This window comes from Mercenaria mercenaria, chromosome 1, assembly GCF_021730395.1.
Source record: "Mercenaria mercenaria strain notata chromosome 1, MADL_Memer_1, whole genome shotgun sequence".
Taxonomy (NCBI): Eukaryota; Metazoa; Mollusca; class Bivalvia; order Venerida; family Veneridae; genus Mercenaria; species Mercenaria mercenaria.
In genome coordinates this window covers 42,623,083-42,642,206 of record NC_069361.1, presented here as the reverse complement: position 1 = coordinate 42,642,206, position 19,124 = coordinate 42,623,083, and the positions used below count along the sequence as shown (strand labels likewise).

The 19,124-nt window shown below is 34.6% G+C and overlaps 2 protein-coding genes across 43 annotated transcripts in view; one reads left to right on the top strand and one right to left on the bottom strand.

Annotated features, from left to right (window-relative positions):
• LOC123540806 (cilia- and flagella-associated protein 70-like) overlaps window positions 1-19,124 on the top strand; it is a 59,936-nt gene that overhangs the window by 1,369 nt on the left and 39,443 nt on the right. For 39 of the 42 annotated variants that reach the window (XM_053545247.1, XM_053545440.1, XM_053545426.1 and 36 more), the window contains exons 2-10: window positions 805-908; window positions 1,153-1,345; window positions 1,860-1,958; window positions 3,570-3,652; window positions 4,513-4,689; window positions 7,137-7,264; window positions 15,248-15,397; window positions 15,718-15,802; window positions 16,855-16,887. In XM_053545247.1, the coding sequence (XP_053401222.1) occupies window positions 834-908; window positions 1,153-1,345; window positions 1,860-1,958; window positions 3,570-3,652; window positions 4,513-4,689; window positions 7,137-7,264; window positions 15,248-15,397; window positions 15,718-15,802; window positions 16,855-16,887 (1,023 nt within the window). In that variant the 5' untranslated portion in view covers window positions 805-833. The remainder of the gene's footprint in view (window positions 1-804; window positions 909-1,152; window positions 1,346-1,859; window positions 1,959-3,569; window positions 3,653-4,512; window positions 4,690-7,136; window positions 7,265-15,247; window positions 15,398-15,717; window positions 15,803-16,854; window positions 16,888-19,124) is intronic. The other 3 variants (XM_053545278.1, XM_053545269.1, XM_053545264.1) reach the window with 1 other exon arrangement.
• LOC123540818 (E3 ubiquitin-protein ligase TRIM33-like) lies at window positions 9,603-14,322 on the bottom strand. Its single transcript, XM_045326132.2, has 2 exons — window positions 13,798-14,322; window positions 9,603-11,086 (listed from the first exon to the last, which is right to left on the bottom strand). The coding sequence occupies exons 1-2, from the start codon at window positions 14,130-14,132 to the stop codon at window positions 10,360-10,362; spliced, it is 1,062 nt and encodes a 353-aa protein (XP_045182067.2). The 5' UTR covers window positions 14,133-14,322; the 3' UTR covers window positions 9,603-10,359.

Here is a 19,124-nt window from a genome sequence, read left to right as displayed (position 1 = left end):
TTATGTCCCTTGGATTATTTGAAATTGAGAAAATTGCTCAGTAGAAGAGTGTGAATTTTTAAAGTTAGTAGTAATTAAATGCTTTGACGGGCATAATTTTATTATATTTTGCCGCTCTTGTTTACAGAAGGGGATGAAATTTTACCAGATTTTACAGGTGATCTGGCATATTTAAAGAATTCTGCTCTTCTGTCTTAATTTTGAGACTGTTGGAAGATTTGAACATGCAGCCTCCCATGATATGAAGAAGAAGCTAGCTTGATAACTTTTATATTAATTTCCAGTTTAAAGAGATGGCAAATGTTATGAAATGATAAAGTAGGATACCACATTATGATATGCTCAACTCCTTCAATAGCGGGAGTAGGTTCATTATTCTACAAAATGATTGTCAGTTAACTGATATTTGCCTTATAAATGCCAAAGAGGACTGCATGAAGGGGCCACACTTCCGGGTAGTGCGCCTCCTTTAAAAACTCCATTAAAATTTTTTATCATTTTTAAGAATGGTTACACTTTTTCATATTTGATGCACTTACAATAATATCCCAGTATTGAAAGTTCACACCACTAGGTTTAATTTTTTTTTTAAATTGCATTTTTTTTAGAATATTCCAAGTATCCAGTAGTATAACAGCACAGGGCAGTACAGAAAAAACATGTTTTGTCACCAGCTGCATCACTATTTTCTTACAAACTCTGTGGGCAACTCATCACATGACAGGCATTTGAAATTTTGTAAATGTTTCATATTTCCAGACTGATTAACGTCAAAATATTCTATAGTATCTTTATCTGTTTCAGATAACTAGAAGCAAAAATAAGATACAAAAATGGGGGACAGTGAACCACCATCAATACGTCCACCAGAGACTATAACAATTACAGTTCTGCGAGCAAGGAACCTGGTATATAGAATTATAATATTATCACTCATTTCGGGAAAGTTATGTGGATTTCATAACCTTAATTCATTTAGTCAACTGTAGTTCTGTTACATATTTTTATTATCATTGCCAAATAAAGTTTTGTCTGTCAATCTCTTTTTATATTTATAAAATGTTTAACTTATAATATTATGATATCTTTATTTAGTGGCAATTCAGTGGTAGTTCAGTTATATAAAACTGGTTTACTATTTTGTAATTCCAGAAAGGTTCAAGTACCAAAGCAGATGCTGTAAATGCTATGGTAAAAGTTGAGTTTGGCGAGAAGGGTCTCGGTGAATCCCCAAAGGTAGACTGCACGGCTGATACTCCTGCAGAGTTTAACTACAATGCCACCATGAGTTGTACATATGATGATCCAACAGCATTGGACGAGATTGCTCATAAACCTGTTGTCTGTAAGTCAGCTTTGATATTCACTAAGAATTTCTGAGAAGAACTGATTACACAGTTTTACTTGAATTATAACTATCTTCCTTAACCTGTATAGATGGTGTTGAGAGTTGTCTGTCAGGATAAAGGCTACTTGTAGTGATTTAAAGGTAAAGTACTGGTTATGACACTTGGCATTTTCTGTTCCATGTATTCTTTGTATGCGAAAGCAGTATTCTCAGGTTGTGATAAAATAAATATTTCTGTAATGGCAATGGGATGCCGAAATAGGATGCTAAGAATACGAAATCACATGGAAAATGCCAAATACCATTTTGAGTTCAGTTTCTTAAGCAGATTTTTGGGAACTGTAACTGCATTTTACCCTTATTTGAAATTTGTTATATTTTGTTAATGTCTTCCAAGCGAGTGGGTATTATTTACCAGGCAGTATTTAATTCCCCATGTAATTAGCTTACAGGTCATACAGTACTATTAAAAAGTAGTTAAACTAACTATGAAATGATGTTGTATTTTCAGTGACTGTCATAGAAGTTCTTCCCAAAGAGAAGAAACAAAAGGAAGAGAAGACTGTCCAACTTGGACAATGTACTGTTGATATGTTACCTCTGGTCAAAGGTACTGTATTGGTATTAACCCACAGAGTGCTGAATTTTATTGGCTATGATGACCAGTGTAGATCCATATCAGCTGGCAATTGCAGCCTTGCAGGTTTATCCGGGTCTACACTGTTCATTGCTTAGACACTAAAAACCTCACCTACTGATTTGACAGCAAAACTCTGTCAGAGTTAAATACATTCTTTACATGATTATTGGAGTGGAAAATATGCAGTTAAATGTTGTTTTTCCTAACTTTTTTCTCACATTAATGTTACAGCCTCATAGTGTTTTTAGGTCACCTGTCACGAAGTGACAAGGTGAGCTATTGTGACAGCTTATGTCCGTTGTGCGTCGTCCATCAACAATTTCTAAAAAAATCTTCTTGAAAACTACTGGGCAGAATTACACCAAACTTCACAGGAATGATCCTTGGGTGGCCCCCTTTCAAAATTGTTCAAAGAATTGAATTCCATGCAGAACTCTGGTTGCCATGGCAACCGAAAGGAAAAACTTTAAAAATCTTCTTGTCCAAAACCACAGGGCCTAGGGCTTTGATATCTGGTGTGTAGCATCATCTAGTGGTCCTCTACCAAAATTATTCAAATTATTCCCCTAGGGTCAGATATGGCCCCGCCCCGGGGGTCACATGGTTTATATAGACTTATATAGGGAAAACTTTGAAAATCTTCTTGTACAAAACCACATGGCCTAGGGCTTTGATATTTGGTGTGTAGCATCATCTAGTGGTCCTCTACCAAGATTGTTCAAATTATCCCCCTAGGTTCAAATATGGCCCCGCCCCGGGGGTCCCAAGTTTTACATAGACTTATATAGGAAAAAAAGTTTAAAAATCTTCTTGTCTGAAACCACAATACTTAGATCTTTGATACTTGTTTTGTAGCATTGTCTTATGGTCCTCAACCAAATTGTACCGCTTGGGTGAAACGATGCCCTGCCCTGGGGGTCCCAAGTTTTATATAAACTAGCTTATATAGGAAAAAGCTTTAAAAATCTTCTTGTCTGAAACCATATGACCTAGGCTTTTGATATTTGGTATGATGCATTGTCTAGTAGTCCTCTACCAAATTGTTCAAATTATGCCCCTGGGGTTAAAAGATGCCCCGCCCTGGGGTCACTTAGTTATTATGTGAGTTATATAGGAAAAATACTTAAAAAATCATCTGATCCTATTTCCAAGACTGTTTAATTATAATTACCTGATGACCCCCAAGTAATATGATGTCACTTGACTGTGACCTTGACCTACTGACCTACTTTCTTGTTCTTTTAAGATACAGCCTTAAAATTTTGATGACATACACAGTTTTGCACACAAATTGTAAAACTGAATTTCATTGACCATGAATGTGACCTACTGACTTTCTTAATATTCTATCATCAGTTTGACATTTGAAACATGTAGCTCATATTACTCAGGTGAGCGATCCAGGGTCATCATGACCCTCTTGTTTTTCTGTGGTGGTTAATTGTCATCTTACTGCCAAAGAATAACTAGTAAGAAAGATATGAATATATCAAAGTCTTTATTTATATTTCATATATAATAAGATGTAAAATATTCCTGTTGATATCTGTGCTTATAAATTAACATTTTACTTTATTTCAGGAGAGACAAAGCACCGTTATACTCTTGTAGTCAATCCCCTGCCAGGATCACCTTTAGAGACTATTCCACCAGAAGCTCCAAGGGTAGGTCTATTTGTGTGTAATTAACTTAAATAAACATGATGCAACTGTACAATATACTGCAGGAAAATTAAAGCGGTATTAAAATATTTTGTTTTAAATTAGTTTTAAAAAAGTGATTTAAAACAAAGGCAGTGCCTGACCAAGTACATGTATGTTAGGAATGTCCAAAACAAGTTATAGAACTCTTGGTTGAATTTATCTTAAATTATGGCCTTTTTTTCGATTTAGAGAATTAATGCAACTGACTATTAAATGAGTTTATATTAGTTTTAGCGATATGTACTGGATTAAAATTTCACAAGACATCCTTCTTATCTAGCACAACAGCCCTGTTTATAAACTTTTTATTGCAGTTCACTGTACTACTTTATAGAAAACATTTATCACAAAGTTAGAGAAATCCTGGTTCAAATTTATACAAATTTTGGCCCTAGTATTTTAGCTGAAGTTTTGCATGCAAATGTGACTTTTGTCATGATAAAATTTTATTTGTAAAATAACTCAGTTAAGTCTTGCCAAGTTTTGGCCATTGTTAAATTTAAAAGTTGTTGAATAGTTGAATATGCTATATCTTATGAACAGCTGACAGCTAATTTAGTAAAAATGTACCAAACTTTTAAAATAAAATGTTACTCAAACTTGGCTACAAAAAGCTTTAAGCCATAAAGAATTTAATACCTCAAATGGAATATAAAAAAAAATCATACTTATTAATACTGTCCAAGTTATTTTGTAAAAGTACTGTAGCATTATCATGATTTATATATATTTTTCTTGTCTTTTCCAACAAATGACTATTATGTTTCCATGTTAATACTACAGTAGTTTTGAATACATATATTATTATATTTCTGTTACAGCCTGAGGTGGATGTGATGCTATCAGTCAATGAACCATTGGTAGATAATTCCCAACTGGATGCAGGTAACTTGATGACAATCACAGTAGAAAGCCTCTTCTCTCCACCAGAATCCTGGACCTTGACTGGTGCCCAGTATGCCTACGCTGCTGCCCTTCCAGTTCCAGTGACCTCGGAGGTTTGTTTCACAATTATTTAACCTTTAGCCTGCTGGCAAGTGATTCTGCATTTGTGACCAGTTCAGAACAAGTCTGAACTCTTTGCTATTCAGTCAGTAAATTTACAGTCAACACCCAAAGTGAATGATGGAACAGTCCATTTTAGAAATTTAGCAGGGTTAAGGTTAAAGTTCATGTACCTTTCCCCTCAGATATCTGGTTGATATGTGTTTTGATGTAAGATAACAATATCTTAAACAGAATATTTACATTCGCCCTATTCTTTTCCATTGAAAATTATGACATTCATTTTGTATGAACAGCAAAAGGAAAGGCGCGAAAGTTATGTCATCACTGCTTAATGATATCCGACCGCTGTTTTGATGACGTCCGCGTATAGTGAGGGAGAACGTTCCTTATATGACGTCGCAGTTGTTCAGTCTGGTGAACAGAATGGCAGGGAAGCTGATTTTAATGTTAAATGCAACAAAATGTGTGCAATTTATAATATTATCTTGTTTAAAAATTGAAAGGAAATATAATGTAATGATACAATATCTTAAACAGAGTGAACAACAGTTACTGTAATTATATTTTTATGAGTGGCACACCCACAAGTTAAAATGTTAAGATTGGATGTTGATAATTCAGCATGCCCACTCATTTTTAAAGTTAAGGGTACATGTACCCCCTGCTTTTGCAAAATAGGGGTACACTTCAAAATCTGGGGGTACAATACATGGTAGATCTGAATTTTTTCTATTTAACTACTGAAATTTGTATATACATGTTTTTTTTCATGCAGAACTCTCGTGGGTGGGGTATAACAGATGAGATAATTTTAGAAAATTTAAAATGTTTTTCCAAAGTTAAGATAGGAAATTTTGAATCATAGGACCCCTCCCAATATTATACTAAATATAAATAAGTTTTCAGCACGGTTCATGTATTCCCGATTTTGTGGACGGAACATGATTTGTCCGAAATAACATACAGTCAACTGAAGACTGATAAAAATCGCCAATCAATAATAAATGCCCAAACTATTACAGATATGCAATGTGTATCAAAATTGCAGTTAAATATCCAAAAATAAAATACTGTTAACCTTTTGTTGAGTTTATAAAAGCTAAAATGCCTTTTTGCATTTTGTATCCATACTTTTTTTGCACACGACCCATGTGACGTCTGACTAAAACACTTACGAAACCCCTCTATGCGGTTGACAATTACGCCGAGAATTCGGTGATGGAAACGAAATAATCATGTCCCTGGACCGGATCTGCGTTTAAGACTGTACCAAACAATTGGCAAGTGCATGATGAAATAAACAGCGATTTGCCAGCTGAACAGGAGTTCCGAATCTCTGCGTGCATGTACCCCTAACAAGTGATTTTTATACGTGCATTTGATATTTTGTGCGTGATTTCACGTACTGCAGTGCGTGAATGGGCATGCTGTTGATTAGTAAAATGTATCAGGCATTACATGTAAAACAAACAGATTTTCTTTCTATTTTATACTAACTTTCATTGGTTTTAAGTTTTAACCTAATTTGTATATTCAATATTTTTCATTGTGAAATTACAAGATATATTTCGCTCAAATATTACAATATAAGATTAACTGGTAACCACTTAATAAATGGTGTTAAAAAGAGGTATTTTGATGTTACATGTAAAGCAAACAAATTTTTCTTGTTAGTGTGTTAAAAATAACAGAATTTTATGCATTTTACATTACAGTTTCTTACAAGCGAAATATAAATTTGATATTTTTTTTTTTAGAAATTACAAGATGTATTTTGCTCTTATTATTCCATTTTTTCACTGAAGAGCATGTAATAGTGTTTATATTTACATTTATATCAGTAAGGAAAAACTACTTCCTTCTTCCGTTATGCAATCTCTGGGTTTTTCCCTATTTCCCGAATGGGACACTTGATGCTTAATATAACAACTTGCTTCTTGTTCAGAAAGCAGATCACCATTTTTACCAGTTTCTTTCAAAAGGCCATGTGCATGAAAAATATACAAGCAAATTACTATATTTAGCATCAAGTTTCCCATTTGGGGATTAGGGGAAAACCAGTAGACTGTTCCCCATACAGGAAGTTTCCCCTATTGTATATTTAGTTAGAGGAATATTTTTTTTATCCAGTTCAGAGTTATATCTTAAAATATTAAATAGCTGGATATTTTAAGACACTAGATAAATGTTAGAAAATTACTGGAAATAAGAAGGCAGAAACCTTAAAAGACCATGGTTTAATTAGATTGGCAAATTTAGAAGAAAAAAGTTATTCTTATTAGAAAATCTAAAAATTATTTAAATATTATTGAAGGCTAGAAGAGATAAAATTGTAAGAAGTAACAAATTAATTCAATGTCTTCTCACTCAAATTATATTTTTCGTTTTATGGGAAAATTAATGTATGTTACTGTATCATTAATATTTTTGTTTTCAGAAAGAAACACCAATTGTGTTTGCAAATGGTGCACTGAAACCTGGTATAGATAAGGAGGTCCCAAATAAACAGAAGAAATGGGCTGTTCCAGCCACTGCTCAGGCTAATGCTATTTATATGCCAGATCAGTAAGTCGAACTCTTGTTATGTCTTTGTGCCTGTGTGTTATTTACTTAGAATTTTCATTTACAGAGGTTAAACTGTGTGTGTATATATATATACATGAATTAAATGCTATTTTTTATGCGTTAAGACTGGTGTATACCACATTGTGACTTTGCAAATCTGTGAAACGCGCTAGCACCAATGTTGTTTATATAAAAAATAATGTTCGTTTTTTTCTTTCGATATGAAAATTATAGTCACTGTAAATATTAACTTCAATACAAAAATCTAAACAAGATTTCGCCTAAGCAGGAACCCGCCTAAAAATCTGTCTAACAAAGATTTTTCCTGCTAAAATAAGACGGATGTGGAATCCTGCTAAGTTTACCAGTATTCTGCCTTAGGGCTTAGGCGGAAAAATAGGCGGACTTAGTGAATTTTATGATTAGTGAATTAAATTGCACCAGTTTTGGCAGACAAATCAGTAGTTTGAATTCTGGTCTATGTGGAGCACAGCAGATTAATGTGAATAGCATGTAAGTGCTTTTAAATATATGAAATACACAAGACATGTAAATCAGAAGTAAAATGTGATATTTTTAGGCCCCTGGCATCTACTGATGCTGGAGGCATATAGTCCGTCTGTCTGTCTATCTGTCTGTCTGTAGACGCAATTTTGTGTGCACCAACTCTCGTCATCTCCTTGACACAATTTAATGAAACTTCACACAAGTGATCAGTAACAAAAGTAGTTGTGCATGGTGCATGTTAGGTTCTTTCAGAAAAAAAATTGCAGAGTTACGGAACTTTGTTTTTTGTGACTATACTACATACATAGAGTCTGCATAATTATGCGATCTTGTGTGTGCCTAATCTCCTGAACCCATGCACACAATTTAATGAAACTTCACACAAGTGATCATTAGTAACCCTAGTTGTGCATGGTGCATGTTAGGGTCTTTCAGAAAATATTCTGGGACTTTGTTTTTTGTTAATATAGTATATACATACAGTCTGCATATGCAATCTTGTGCGCGCCTAATCTCCCGATCCCTTATACACAATTTAATGAAACTTCACACAAGTGATCAGTACCAATCCTACTTGTGCATGGTGCATGTTACGTTCTTTTAGATAAATATTCTGCAGAGTTATGGGACTTTGTTTTTATACCCTCAGAGGTGGGCATATTAAAATCGCACTGTCTGTCTGTGTGTGCATCCATGTAAATTCCTGTCCGAGCTGTAACTCTGCCATCCATGAAGGGATTTTGAAATAACTTAGCATAAATTTTCACCATAATGTGACAACCTGTCATGCACAAGATTGAGACTCCTAGCTCCAAAGTAAAGGTCACACTTAGAGGTCAAAGGTCAAAGGTTAATCGGTTTCGTGTCCGGTCCATAACTCTGCCATCTATGAATGGATTTCGAAATAACTTGGCATAAATGTTTACCATAACGAGATGATGTGTCATGCGCAAAACTAATTTAGAAAAGAAAGGTTAACAGGGTCTGTTTCGTGTCCAGTTCATAACTCTGACATTCATCAAGGGATTTTGAAATTATTTGGCATAAATCTTCCCCATAATGAGACGACATGTCATGCGCAAGATCCAGAACCCTAGCTCTAAGGTCAAGGTCACACTTAGAGGTTCAAGGTTAACATGGTCTATTTCTTGTCCAGTTCATAACACTGCATCGATGAAGGGATTTTAAAATTACTTGGCATAAATGTTCCCTATAATAAGATGACATGTCATGTGCAAGACCCATACCCCTAGCTCCAAGATCAAGGTCACATTTAGAAGTCAAAGGTTAATATGGTCTGTTTCTTGTCTGGTCCATAACTCTCCCATTTATCAAGGGATTTGAAAATAATTTGACACAAATGTTAACCATATTGAGAAGGTGTGTCACGCTTATGACCCCAGTCTCTCAGGTCAAGGTCAAAGTCACAAAATGATTCATACCTAAACTATGTTGGCATATTTTGCGCAGACAACTGTAGCATTCTTTGACACGTTTCAGAGGCATTTGTCACTAATAGTGACAGCTCTTCTTTGTTACTATGCTATATACATAGAATCTGCATATGCAGTCTTGTGCGTGCCTAATCTCCGGAACCATTGCACACAATCTAATGAAACTTCACACATGTGATCAGTACCAACCTTACTTGTGCATGGTGCATGTTAGGTTCTTTCAGAAAAATATTCTGCAGAGTTATGGGACTTCGTTATTTTGTTACTATTATACTATATACGTACAGTCCACGTAATTATGCAATCTTGTGTGCATCAAATTGCAATGTACTGTGTCAGTGCATGCAAGGAGTACATTCATCACCTTCAGTGATGGCTCTAGTTTTATGATATTTTATTGTAAATGATGTGTTACCTGTTATCTTTGACATTGCAAATTAAATAATGTCTTGCTTTGTGTCGTAGTGACTTAAAAGTTATACAAATTATTCATTGTTGTGATGCCAGCAGCAGTAAATGTATCTTACTCCAGCTCATAGACCTTTATGCTATTGCTGCACTCAAGAGTTACAGCTAGTTTGTTCTGTTGAGGATTAAAGCAGACTGATGATGGATTTTGTTCTATTTTGATGGTGCCTAACTTTGCTTTTGAATCCTCCTTAACCTGGACAATATTTGATGATCCCCACCCAAGGACCAGTATGTTTCCTCTCTTATCTGTACATACTCCCTGAGGAATAACTAAATTAGGATCAGTAAATGTTGATAGATAATTTCCCTGTATGTCTAGAGTTATTACACCTTCGTTGTAATCAGCCACATACACACGGTCTCTGTTTGTACTCATACTAATATGTCTAGTGCTTCTGAAAATTGGATTGCCCGATTTGTCAGTCGTAATTTTATGTAACATGGTGCCACTTATATCATGAATATAAACTGTTTTGCTTTGATCAGATATGAAAAATTTTCCATCATTGAAGGCCAAACCTTCACAGGGATGATCCATCTTCAGCTTCCTTGTTGTTGTCATCTTGTCTCCTAGTGATACAAACTGTATGCTTCTGTTGTTCATACTTACTGCAGCTTCTTGTTTACTGGTTAGACATACAGCAATAGGTGTTGCCTCCAGGTCTAGATGGTCTGTATGGTATCTGTAGAGACATCCAGACGTTTTAACTTGTAATTTTCAAGATCAGCAAGCAGTAAGGAGCCATCCGCAGTAAAACAGGATCCATATATTCTACATGTATCTTTGTCTTCTTTAAGCTTAATATCAATATCTCTCTGCTGTTTCACTTTGTATGCTGTGGTTCTTGGCTTGTAGGTTGCTTCTGCTGTAGACAGCTCTCCTAATGTCTTTAATTGTTTTAGGTAGTTTTTTATTTTCATATCAGCAGAAAAAAACATTTTCATTTCTGTTTGTATTTTACTTGGAGAACTTTTAGCTGTAAGAATTTTTTTCTGAGCAGTTTTGACACAAACAAATTCTTGGCCTTTATTTCCATTGGACTTTTGCAGCTTGGTAGCAGATTGTTCCAGGTCATCAATATGTTGCTCTGCTTCCTTGATCTCACTCTGTAGATCACTTTCCATACTACTATACTGTGCATCAACTTCCTTGATTGATTCCGATTCAAGTCTCTTGAGCTCAGCCTCCAGTTCTTTTCTGTAGTTTATGATAGAATCAGTTGCTCTCTGCTTTTGTTTCTTTAGCTCACTGAGGATTTGCTGTTTGGCTTTCTTTATATCCTCAGCATCCATTTTTGCTACAAGGAGTTGTTTCTTGGTTTGATCAGAAGCTGATTGTTTGTATAGATTATCAACTTCATCCAGAATAGAGTGTATATCCTGGCAAGTTCTGAAAAAAAAAAGAATAACTGTATTATGATGACATACACAGCCTGTTAATCAATTCCTGTATTTTAAATGATAGACTTCCTATACTTTTAAGGACACACTATATTTTCCTATATTTTGAATTATTTTCATATATATCTTTGTATGATAATAGTAGACTAGAAAAAGTGACACCTGATTGGGTAGTCTCCGATATATTTATGAAGCTAAAATTTGGCGAATGAAATTTATCATCATGTTCAGCCAGGTTACATGTCTGTGCATTAAGTTTTGATGTAAAATTAACACCAGATATGTCTAACATATAAGTTACTGTGAAATCAAAGATATTCTTTGGGGACTGATTTTCATGGATTTTAAGGTGGAGTTAATCCACAAAATTAAATTCCAATGAACTAGGAAAATTCCCATTTACGTCATGTTCAAAGGTCAAAATCCACAAAATTAAGTCCCCTGTGAACCAGTGAAACTCCCATTCATTTTATGTTCAGAGGTCAAAATCTATGAATTTATATCCCCATGAAATAGATGTTTGGTCAAAACCACAGAATTTGCCCTTACAGAAGAAAAAGGCTTACTGCGTACTCTTGCTGTGTACATACAGCGTATATGATGCGTACATGATGTGTACTGAAATCAAAGGCTTTAAATAGTACGCAGGATATACACCGCACATACACCGATAGTACGTTTGTAGTACACTTTTGACATGCAAATGAGCTCTGCTGCGTACTACTTGTGCGTACATGCTGTGGACTACATAGTATACAGGATGTACGCTGGAGGAATTTAGTAGGTGGGAAATAGTACGCAGCATATACGCGGCACATACACTTTTCACATGCAAATGAGCCTGCGGTGTACTACCCCTGCGGCGTACATGCTGTGTACACCTGCTGCGTACATGCTGTGTACTCCTGCGGCGTACATGCTGTGTACTTCTGGCCCGAGTCCTGCGGCGTACATGCTGTGTACTCCTGCTGCATACATGCTGTGTACTCTTGTGGCGAAACTGCTGTGATAATGTAAATTCCTTACCCCACCAACTTTCGTATACAAATGCTGATCATTTGGACAGAAAAAAACAGAAAAAAGATAAGTGACATGCATCAATAAGTATTTACCCTTACCAAAATAATGTAGATTGATGTTATCAAATAAATTAGTATGCTTTTCTTCATCCACTTTTCAATGAAATAAATCAATTTTTGTAGCATGTAATTTGGTAAACATTTGAAGAAAATGGCGTAACTGCATCAAGGGGAAACAACTTTAATGCAACTAAATATAAGTGTTATGATTTATTATAGACGATGTGTGCGTAGTACGTATTTATTTTGATTAAAATCCATCTGAGAACAATCTAGGACTGGAATTATATAAGCATTTATACACTTTTACGTCCGTAAAAAGTAGCGCACCAAAAAATTTTGGATTGATTTTTTCCAATGGGGCGAGCGCAATTAGCCAAAAACATTCTGAAAATATACGAGCGGCAAATCCGATGAACAACTTTTTAATTTGGTGAGTCCTTAATGAGTTAACATAATGAGCATTAAAGCCTTTATAAAACATGATAGAATGGTGTTTTGCTTAAGAGTATTCAAATAACAGTGAGAGCTATTAATTCTTCTGATTCGGGCGCTGTTGAGGCATTATCTTGGTAATTATTTCATGTATTACAAAATGTAATGCAACAAAGTTCAAATAAGGCTTTTCAATTATCCAAGTTAGAAAGCTCCAGGATTAATTCAAAATGAAAAAGAATATATTTTTACACTGCATGCATGGTGCAGCTCAGAAATCACTAAGATGTAAGCTTCACAAATGAACATTGCAAATAGTTTGGCAAATTTTCATTGTTTGGAATACCGGTAATCTGAACTATTCTATGCTACTAAGATAAAAGTTACTCGGAAATCAAGTTCTTGCTTCCAAAAAAAAAAAAATGTACGAATCCTTCCTGCATGAAGTGTACTTCAGACTTTTACCTAAAAAAATTCAAAGTATAAACACCAAAAGAAAATGAACAAGTCCCTCCCGCGTATATGAAGTTTACTTCAGACTTTAACTTATAAAAAAAAACTAAGTATAAATGCAAAAAGAAATTGTACAAGTCTTTCCCGCGTATATGAAGTGTACTGCACAAATTTCAAAGTATCTGCGGTGTACATGCAGTGTACTATTTTCTTGTACAAGTCCCTCCTGCGTACATGCAGTGTACTCCTTAAATTTTCAGAGTCTGTGCTGCGTACTTGAAGTGTACTAGTGACCTCCTGCGTACATGCTGTGTACTCGTCGAAATAGTACGCGGCATGTACGCGGCATTGGGTGTATGTAAAATGTACTCCTCTGGCGTACTACTGTGTTCGCGGCATATACACAGCAAATACGCAGCATGTACGCCACAGAGGCTTGCTTCTGTAAGGGTGGTCCCCATGATGTAGATGATTTCACTGTCATTACGACTTGGAAATACAAAATTTAATGATCACTTGAATCAATATGCCTCACAATTTAACTGTATGAATACTATCCTATCTTCTGCTTACCTTTTCTTAAATAAAATAATTATTTCTGTTTAACTTCTTCTCGGTGATAACTGATCATTTTGTTGTTGAATATCCGTAAAGTAAAAAAAAAATCCTCCACATAAAAATCTGATTTTACAGTATGTGACCTTTAAAGACTACTTAATCTCAAAGTATTTACCTGTGATTTATAGCTACACAAGTGGCACACACAACCTCATCATGGTTCTTACAGAACATGTCCAAAAATTTGGCTTTATGAATCGGGCATCTCTCTGTTGGAAAAGACGGTAATGAAGACTGTAGACCATGTGTGCTGAAATCTGCTTTATTCAGCAATTTGTGTACTCTCAATGCCGGGAAAGCTTTGTGCATGTCTGTACACGGTATACAGTAATAGTCCTGACATTCTACACAGTATTTTTCAGCTTCTCGTGTTATATTTTTCCCAGCACACACAGAGCATTTGGTACCTATTATTTCATCCGATGCATTGTCACTACCCTTAGCCGCCATTTTTATCCAAATACCAATTTTATTACTTTCTCACAACAGGATTTAAGATTTATATCTTCTTGAATATTGCATTCATCAGTTTAATTCCTTTTCTGTAAAAACATTTTTTTATAGACTTCGAAGTTAAAAAATCATAACTGTGTTAAAGTTGTACAAATATATCTTTGTTGTCTCTAAATGTTTTGGTCAATATGAAATATGATATCTTTGGCAGGTATTAAGTTTAAAAACATGTACCATGCTCTATCAAAGTCTAGAGTGGTATCAGTGACTGGAGTATTTACATTAACAGATAGCAATAATTGATACTGAATACTGATGATAAACCAGTATTGTTAACATCTATATATTTAATGTATGGTTCAAAGTGCTAGACTACTGATAGTACAACTATGTACATTCTTATATTTGTACCCCCTGAACAATAAAGTTGTAAGAGGGGTATACTGGTTTCAGGTTGTCTGTCTTTCCATCCATCTGTCTGTCCATCCTTAGACACAATCTTGTGCACACCAACTCTCCTCAGTCTGCATATGCAATCTTGTGAGCGCCTAATCTCCGGAACCCTTGCACACAATTTAATGAAATGTCACACAAGTGATCAGTACCAACCCTAGTTGTGCATGGGAGTTATGGGACTTTGTTTTTTCTTACTATATACTATATACATACTAAGAGTCTATATACATATGCCATCTTGTGTGCATCAAATTGGTACTTTTGTTACTATGCTATATACATAGAGTTTTTTCTTAGGCAGACTTTTTTCCTGTTCAGAATTTCTTAAGGTGGATTTATTTTTTACTGCTAATGAATTCTCTAGATGGATTTTTTAGACAGATGTTTTTCCTGCTAGATATTGGTTAGGCGGAATTTTTAACTGGTTTCCGCCTAAGAAAATTTGCATTATTTCACTGTGTATTCCTGCTTGTAGGTGGAATCCATGTAATATATACTGGAATTGCAGTAAGTGGAAACTCGCCTTATAACTTAGGCGTTTTTTGTTGTTTTTTTCAAATTTTTCTAGGCGGAACTTTTCGTATAGTGAGTGATAACATTAAAAAATATCTTTTCGACTTTTTATTATATTTATTACATGGAATTGAATATTTCAGATTTATTGCACAAGATGCTATAGAAGATGAGGATGGGGATTTTCGGGGAAAAGATGACAGAGAACACAGAACGGTGGCAGAACAGGAGAAAAATAGGTGCACCTGGAATACAGAACGGAGGTCATACCTCGAGGGCAGTGCTGTAAAGAGGTAAAGTGTATAAAAAATTCATTAGAATTAAGGTTGTGTTTCGCAGAGAAAAATATAGTTTGAACGCGTTTAGCAACTTCTGCAGTATTGCAGAACTAAAGTTTTTATTCAGCATTTTAGACAGACAAAAAAAGCATTCTTGAATAAGGAAAAATAAATTACCATTTAAGCTATTTGGAAGATTTAATTAGTGTATTTACTGAAGTTAATGAAAAATGCATCCTTGATCAATAAGTTGAAAAGAAACATCTTGAGAATATTTGTGAAAGAGATATTAACTATAGGGCTGTTATTTATAAGTAAATTTTATGCAATTGCAGTTTCCAGGATAAGATTGCCAAGTGTCGTTACTGGCCGTTAGAAGTAATGAGACTGCCTCAACCAGCCAGTGGCAAGGGAAAGAAGGTAATTATTCCTATCCTACTTCTCTATATGTCCGTACATGAAGTTAATAACTGTAGATTGGGTCATATTCATGATGGTTTTATTTTCACTAATATTCACAAAGAGATAAATGCGCCAGCTCATGGTAGTCAACCCACATGACATTTCGATATTGTACACATGCAAAAATCCCTCAATTTAGGTAACACTTTTGCTTATATTTTCCTTATAACATGTCTGATTTTGATAATATAAAAGCATCAAGAAAGAAAACGAATGCTTTCCTTGAATTTTAAGGCTTGAAATAATTAACACATCCACCTGACATTCTCAATACTTTTTTCAAACACTGCCCAAATCATTTTTTCGTGGACCAAATGACTGTGTGGGTAACGTTTACACTAGGATTTGGGTGCAGTGTTTGAAGTAAGTATTGAGAATGTGTGGCAGATGCTTTATACCGAGAAAAGCACTTGTTTTCTTGTCTTCAGTGCTTTTTAATATTCCAGAAGAATAAAGGAACAGGAAGCATGAATTCTTAACAACACGAAAATTGTCTCTTGTGTGTCAAAAGGCAAAGTAAAACTTATGCGAAATTACCTGATCTACATTTATTTATTGCCTACAAATTTTTTTTTTATAACCAAATTATATCTAGAATATAATAATAATGTAATATTTCGTGCTGGGATTTGAGGATTAGATTGTAACTTTCAGGTTTTATAAAGCTCTTTTTCCAGATGGACTATAGCTACTATATATATAATTTATAAAGTCTTAACATAAATTGTAATTTAAGAGAAGAGTTACATGGCCATGGCTGTTGCTAGTTAGTTGAGACAATAAATATATATATATGTAATCATAGAATATTTCTTTTATACTTAACATCATCTCTAGACATTCTGTAGCCTTCAAAATATACAAGCATGTTCCTTTGTATTAGCTTAAGCATATACCAATATCTTTTCATAGATAATATATATCAATATATTTACTCATTAAAAGCTGAATATGTAAGATTTATCTAGAATTAGGAGATATTTTTCTCAACTTGATAAATTATATAACAGAAGCAAGATGAGCAGGCAGATACAAAGAAAGGGGTAAACAAGTTCTTTCTCATGTTCTTTTTTCTAGAATTGACCAGATAAAATCTTCTTTCAGAAATTTATTCATCTTACCAGAACATGATATATACATTGTATCTAGTTTTCACAGAATGAAATACTGTTAATCTAGTTTTCACGGAATGAAATACTGTTTGTTTTTAGCTCACCTGAGCAATGCTCAGGTGAGTTTTTCTGATCGCTCAATGTCCGGCGTCTGTCGTCTGTCTGTCTGTCAACATTTAGCTTGTGTATGCGATAGAGGCTGTATTTTTTAACTGATCTTCATGAAATTTTGTGAGAATGATTACCTTGATGAAATCTAGGCCGAGTTTGAAAATGGGTCATCTGGGGTCAAAAACTAGGTCACTAGGTCAAATCAAAGAAAAACCTTTTGTATGCGATAGAGGCTGTATTTTTTAATTAATCTTCATGAATATTGGTCAAAATGATAACCTTGATGAAGTCTAGGCTGAGTTCGAAAATGGGTCATCTCTGGTCAAAAACTAGGTCACTAGGTCAAATTAAAGAAAAACCTTGTGTATGTGATAGAGGGTGTATTTTTCAATTGATCTTCATGAATATTGGTCAGAATGATTGCCTTGATGAAATCTAGGCCGAGTTCAAAAATGGGTCATCTCGGGTCAAAAACTAGGTCACTAGGTCAAATCAAAGAAAAACCTTGTATATGCGATAGAGGCTGTATTTTTCAATTGATCTTCATGACATTTGGTCAGAACGATTGCATTGATGAAATATAGGCCGAGTTTGAATATGGGTCATCTAGGGTCAAAAAGTAAGTCACTAGGTCAAATCTAAGAAAGTCACTAGGTCAAATCTAAGAAAAACCTTGTGTATGCGATAGAGGCTATATTTTTCAATTGATCTTCCTGAAATTAAGTCAGAATGATTGCCTTGATGAAATCTAGGTCGAGTTTGAATATGGGTCATCTGAGGTCAAAAACTAGGTCACTAGGTCAAATTAAAGAAAAATCTTATGTATGCAATAGAGGCTGTATTTTTCAATTGATATTCATGAAATTTCCTCAGAATGATTGCCTTGATAAAATCTACTTTGAGTTTGATTATGGGTCATTGGACTAAAAAAGTAGGTCACTAGGAAAAGTCAAAGAAAACCCGTCTGTATGCGATAGAGGCTGTATTTTTCAATTAATCTTCATGAAATTTGGTCAGAATGATTGCCTTGATGTAATCTAGGTCAAGTTCAATTATGGATCATCTGGGTCAAAAAGTAGGTCACTAGGTTAAATCAAAGAAAAATCTTGTGTATGCGATAGAGGCTGTATTTTTCAACTGATCTTCATGAAATTTTGTCAGAATGATAGCTTTGATGAAATCTAGGTCAAGTTCGAATATGGGTCATCTGGGTTTACAAACTAGGTCACTAAGTCAAATCAAGGAAAACCCGTGTGTATGCAGTAGGGACTGCATTTTACACTGGATTTCATAAAATTTGGTCAGAATGGTTGGCTTGATGAAATCTAGGTCAAGTTCGAATATGGGTAGTCTGGGGTCAAAAACTAGGTCACTAGGTCAAATCAAAGAAAATACTTATTTATACTCCAGATTTTTTGCTCCAATTTTAATAATTGGTCAGAATATTTTTTTCCATGAAATCATTAGGTCAAACATGTTTACACTGTTATGGTGTGTTATGGTATGTTACTCAGGTGAGCGACCTAGGGCCATCTTGGCCCTCTTGTTATCTAGTTTTCATAGTTTTCACGGAAAGACATTTTTTTTTTCTAGTTTTCACGGAATGAAATACTAGTACTATTTGTTATATCACTGAATGAAATACAATAGGCTTATTATAACAGTAGCTTGATCTGAGATGCTGTATTCAGCTTGAGTGGATTTTTGTTAGATCGGATCTCATGGGGCGGGCAAGTGCCGAGTGTGATCCGACCTTGCAAAATCCACAAGAGCTAAATACAAAATCCCAGATCTAGCTACTGTTATAATGACTCTTTTATTATATACCTCTACCTTTTTGTTTGTCGTTTTGTTTATCGATATTAAAATGGAACTAAGTGAAATTTTTATGCGCACTATTTGGAAATGAATATTAATGAAAGTAGTCTGGCAGCATACAATATGGAAGGTACAATACGGAATTAAAAAAGTAAAATACAGATTTTTTTCCTGCCTGTTCATATTAAATTGTGAATTACAAGCCAATTTGTTTACAGAATTTATAATGGGTATATAAT